This window comes from Xyrauchen texanus, chromosome 14 (assembly GCF_025860055.1).
Source record: "Xyrauchen texanus isolate HMW12.3.18 chromosome 14, RBS_HiC_50CHRs, whole genome shotgun sequence".
Classification (NCBI taxonomy): Eukaryota; Metazoa; Chordata; class Actinopteri; order Cypriniformes; family Catostomidae; genus Xyrauchen; species Xyrauchen texanus.
In genome coordinates, this window is record NC_068289.1 from 14028802 (window position 1) to 14034801 (window position 6000).

The following is a 6000-nucleotide window of genomic DNA, read 5'->3' on the forward strand; positions in this document are numbered from 1 at the left end:
TCCTTCAATCTCTATCATTGGCAAATGATGAACAAAAGTGCTTGCTCTTTTGGCTATTAGTACATTGATAAAGAGTGTTTACTCAAGGTTGTGAAGAGGGTGTTAAGTGTAACGTTGCACACTATACATTGTTTTGTGTATTCTCAAGCACTTGGGTTTCTTTTGGGAAAAAATTGGAAAAGTCAGTTTTTACATCCATAGAGTTTTATGCAATACATTTATAGTCATCTATGCAATATTTAGTTTAATCCAATTTATCCAAGTTATGATTATTTCCATGACACTAACTTAACTGAAAACAATTTGTCTAATTTATTGAAAATTTGCAAGTACATTTAGCCATTGTTTACTATAGGGCATCCAGAATTCACAATGACCCCCCCAAGGGCAGGATATTCCTAAAATATTATCATTTTACTAAGCAAATGCAACAGCCTTAATTCCTCTTTGGCAGTTTTTTATAAATTTGATCATTTCAAATTTTGGTACAAACAATTCTAAACAACAAAAATCTATTTGCTAATATATTCAGGCATGGTCTACAAATAATCAGCAGATTTCAATTTCATGTTGATTGGACAAAAGTTAATGGAGTAATAGCAACAACAAAAAGTTTACATAAAATCAAATCATGGCCAACTATGGTATCATTATTCTCTTCATGACCCACATAATCTAACAAGACCAGTCTCACAAAAATGCAAACATACAGACTCAAGTCCACTTTGGTGTTCTCAATGTCAAATTTGTTGAAGATTGGCCAATGGCTGCCATGTTTCTCAATATATGCAACTGTCCTAATGATCGATGATGGCAACTCCCATAAAGACACTGAATGCAAAGACACTGCATGCAAAATTTTAAATGAATCGGACCAATGTTTCTATATTTAGAGCCACTTTCATATTGTTCCCTGTTTTAGTGCCACCAAATGGCCAAACCCCGCATCGTGTGTTCTCAGGTTAAACCCTTATATAAGTGTGTCAAGTTTTGTGAAATGATCTAATTTCGCTTAAGAGTTATATAAATTTACATAAAACCATAGACCACTTTTAAAATAATTAGCCTGTTTTTGGCATTTACGAGCAAATTATTTATGGTTTCGTTCCAATCGGACAAACAGCTTTGAAGCAATTCGCTAAAGTAGTTTCGGAACTATTTTTTATCATTTTTGGCTAAAAGCGTTAAAGAGTTATAATGTTTCACTGAATCTAAAGAGTCCAGTTTTATCATTTTTGGCCAAAGCGTTCAAGAGTTATAAGCCAAAATAGCCGTTTTTGCTATCTCCTTACCAGTAGGGGGCAGTGTGGTGAGACGCTGCAGGCAACCTCAAGGCATGATGCTGAGGACTCGTACCAAGTTGTGTCACAATCCGTCAAAGTGTTACGAAGATACAGCATGAAGTTCATTTTGGCGTGCTTTGCAGTCAAATTTGTTTTCAAATTTCTCAGGAACGATTTCAAACATCGAGAAAAAAAGTGATAACGTTTGTGTAGCTCTATCTCAAAATAGCTTTAAAACTATTTTGGTGGAAATCCTTACATTTTCCTTAAAATTCTTAATGGCGAAAAATCTAGTGGGTGGGAATCGAAACCCTTGAAATCGAGACTCAGCTCAGGAATCAGGGGATAAAATAATTTTGTCTCTAGGACTTGAAGTTCAAATGTTATAAGCGTAAACATGAGTGAAAGTTTGACCTGTTGGTGGTGCTAAAGGGTTTGAGTTACAGACTCAAAATTTGCTGTGGTATCAGTTCAGACTGTCATAACTTTTCTGCAAATGTTATATGGGCTGCCATAGACTCCCATGGCAGAATAATAATAATAAGAAGAACACTAATGATTACAATAGGGGTCTTTGTCCTTTCAGGGCTTGAGCACAGGGCTTAATGAGGGACTTAGATATCATTTTAAAAAAAATCTATTCTAGAATAAATCTTATGGACTGATGAAAAAACATGTATAGTCCCTACTAGTGATGGGTCATTAATGAACGATTCTTTAATTTTGAATGAATCTTTTATGTGACTTAGAAGAACGAGTAGTCTCAGAGAGTGATTCATTAATTTTGTGTTGGCCGTGCATGTGCAATGCGCTGCCTCTGTTCGTTTGTTACTTGAAAACCGCATAAGCGCTGTGCAGGAAACAGAAATTAATAGTTCACCTCTCAAGCCTTCTGGTCCGAGAGTTTGTTCTTTTGTCACATGACGCTATGCATTGCTCACACAGGAAACAGAAATTATTAGTTTACCTCTCTAGTCTTTGGCTGTCACGTGACAAAAGAACGAATGACTTGGACAAGAAGATTCAATCCAGAGGTGAACTAATCTTTCTGTTTCTCATAATTTGTCCTTGGCTGCATTATCAGTTTTTCCTTATTGGGACTATAATCAAAGTTTGTGTAAGTAGACGTGCTTGGGGGGATTTGGCTAATGAAAATGTTACATTTTAATTTAATTCTGCTCAAATGAATACAATTAATACAATTTCTTGATTAGTTCATTTTGCTGAATAAGACCAAACAAACAGAAAAAAAAAAAAAATGCACATTTACCCTTCGTACGACTGTGCCAACTGGCGTCCATCCCTCTAAGCTCAAACAGTCCATGTACAAATACAATCAAGTCTTCCAACTTTTCCCAGACGCACTCTAAGTCTGCCTTGGTCGCTAGCGGGTTAGCAGCTAATTCCCTCTCCGATGACTCAAGATAATTGATCCGTTTCTCAACATCCACCACTCTTGTAACCATCTCAGTGAATTTCTTCTCCATGGCAGTGATCGATCGATGTATTACAGCAAGATCCTCCAAGTCAGCAACGACCTTCATCAGCATTGCCAACATGTTCATCAATTGACACAGAATTTTCTTCACTTCACCATCCAAATTGACTCCCGGGCTTGCAGCCTGCAGCTCAGGGGCTTTAGCTTGAGCACGTAAGTGTCTTTTAATATCTCCAGAGCCCGAGGATTTTGAATTCTTCTACATATTGTCTTCCTATAACAGTTAATAATCATGGTGTATCGAATCTCACCGGTTTATGACACAAAAAGTATTAAAACTAGCAAAGTGCACAGAGCTTGCCGTTCACACGTCAGAACCTCGCATATCGTCACACGACTGTCCAACTGCTTTTATGTATACATCTTGCTAGTTAACACACCCTCTAGGCCTTTCTTTGATTATTTGAAAAGCATCATGCAGACATATTTATGCATAAGCTGTGACATTGGCAGTATTTGTTAAGCTTGACTTGTTCATGACCTGAGAATTTGACATGTGTATGAGTGTGTATTAAAGATGAAGTCATGCGGTCTGTGTTGGATTCAGTAAATTACCATGGCTAATTCACATGGCTTGTTTTAAGCTGCAGTACTATTTGCCTCATAATTTACCTTATAGTGCAAGAAAGACCCTGTTCATACTAATGCTGGCTGTGCACACATAACTCTTTGTCACAGCTCTATAGCTTTCTCATGTGACTCCAACCAAATTACTTTTTACAGTTAATGAAAGAACAAATGATTCTACTATTTCTTAAATACAAACTTAAATTAAAATGAATTGTTTGTTGGCATAATAAATGAATAGTTCATCTAAAAAAATTATTTCTCATATAATTTCAAAACAACATGAGTTTCTACCTTGGAATATGTGCTCTAGTCGAATGAACTACTTTTATAAAACTTGTCCCTTTTGGAGCCTCTAGTCACTGTCTACTGTCATCGTTTGCAAATGAGCAGCTTTAATATTCTGCAAAACATCTACTTTTGTGTTTGTGTCTTTAAGAACAATACATATTATGGGATAACAAAGTTGTACAATAATGTATTAAATTTATTGGAAATAAAAAGGGGGAAATATTTATAAAGTTTGAAGTAAAATATGGTTTAAATTATCATGAAGTAATAAGTATTCAAATAATTCACTCTTAGAAATAGATTTTATTCTATTAATGCCACATACAAGGGATGGTAATTATCAAGTCTCACATTAAGACCTTGGGATTAGCATACATTTAATCATACATTTCTGTGTTCAACAGGAACGATTAGGGCAGTCTGTACAGTATGTAACAGTAACTGTGTCATGACACCCACTCTATTGCATACCTGAAAGCATTTCTTTCTTATGTAGTGAACTTAGTGTACTTTTACTGTCACTTGTACAGTACTTGTGAAACAACATGCATTTTCTAAGATTATATAATTCCGTGCTCTAAAAGAGTGTTTTTCAAATGGTTTTGCTTGAGTTTGGGTATCAATTGACAACAGTACCAAAATTGTTTATAGGTAAAAAATGTTTTCTTAAAATCCACCATTGAAATTCATTTAAATAATAATAATAATAAAAAAAAAAATATATATATATATATATATATATATATATATATATATATATATATATATATATATATATATATATTAAATAATGAAAATAATACTAATGTCCACAGCCAATAATTCACAAAATACTTTGGGGAACTGTCACACGACTATATCTCATTAACTATAACATTTGGTGTCAAAGGTCCAGTTGTGCAAATGTGTGTTTTCTCTTGCAGAGAGGCTTGTTGTCACAAAAGGACAATGTGTGTACATTGACTTTCCAAAATATACGTACCCTGAGAAATACCCACTAGAGGAAAAAGTGTGACAACAATCTCTGTTCTCCACTATACCATTTTGCAACATGCAGATGACCCCGTATTTAATGTAGTCTTCATCGTATTTACTTTAGCATGCATTGTTTTGTTCATGGTTTTCAAGGAGAGGGCATGTCACACAACCTGTCTGAATTTCCCTAGCTTCTAACCACTGAGATGAATTTGCGCCAAAATAATATAAAATTTGGTTGGACGAACAAACTTGATGTCAATATCTGAAATGTTTTTTTTTTCTCGTTCCTTTTAAAAGTTGTTAAGTCTATTTATTTTGCTATCCACACTAGCCATAATTAGATGATACGTTTCATTTTTTTTTTATTTGTGTTTTGCATTGCTTTGACCTGCAAATCATTTTTGGGTCTAAAAATAGCAACTAAAAATTGACTGTACACTTTGCTCATTTTCTTTCAGTACGTCAGAGCCAGAAAAGACATCTGCAAGCAGCTCATTTCATCATCAATAGCAATCCTGGATCTTCTGCATCTCCCCAGGTCCCATCTGCCTCAGACAGAGCCTCCTCAGCTGTCCTAAATAAAATGCTCAGCCAAATTGAAGAGGCTATTCACACAACTATGACCCCAAGAGACTTTGGACCATCACAAAAGAATTTGCCCACTACTCCAACGCCAGACACTCACAGTGGGGATGACAACCACTCAGATTAAGCCCAAGAGTAACAGTAAAAGAGGGACTTTCTGTAAAACTCTTGATCATTAATTTCTTTATCTCTACTAATTGTTTGTATCTGTTGTCATAGTTGGTTTGATTTTTTTCCCTGCTCAGAGTAAATAAACTGAGGAGCAACGTGAGTTTCCACGGAATATATTGGAACACTAAAAGTTTGTAGCTAACTACAAAAAGGCAAAATACAGTAAGACATAGCTTCAAAGTAAAATCTTTTATACATCTGTTAATAATGATGAACGATAAGAATTTATATATCAGATTTTCTTGAGTGAAAAGCACAAAGTCTGGTACACAGTGATTGCATAGCTTATACTCTTGACTATTAAGTCCATTTGATCAAATACATGTTTGAGCAATGGGCTGTCATCATTATGGAATGATAAGGGTGATTTAACATTGCCCTGTTACTTTGTGGCCTGCATAGTATAATAAAATGAAGATAAGTCAATTTATTTTAAAAGCACAGACACAAAAGACAGTTGACCAACGTGCTGTACAATACTACAAATAATTTAAAAGGAATAATAAAAAAATAATGCAATGCAAAATATGACAAAAGGTTTGTAGATTTTATAGTAATGTTCCATCTTAAAGGGATAGTTCACCCAAAAATGAAAATTCTCTCATTATTTTCTTACCCTCATGCCAT

The 6000-nt window shown here is 34.8% G+C and overlaps 1 protein-coding gene across 1 annotated transcript in view; it reads left to right on the forward strand.

Moving 5' to 3' along the window:
- cfap91 (cilia and flagella associated protein 91) overlaps positions 1-6000 on the forward strand; it is a 31943-nt gene extending 25943 nt beyond the window's left edge. The window contains exon 17 of the mRNA XM_052141997.1: positions 5076-6000. Coding sequence (XP_051997957.1) covers positions 5076-5329 — 254 coding nt within the window. The 3' untranslated portion in view covers positions 5330-6000. The remainder of the gene's footprint in view (positions 1-5075) is intronic.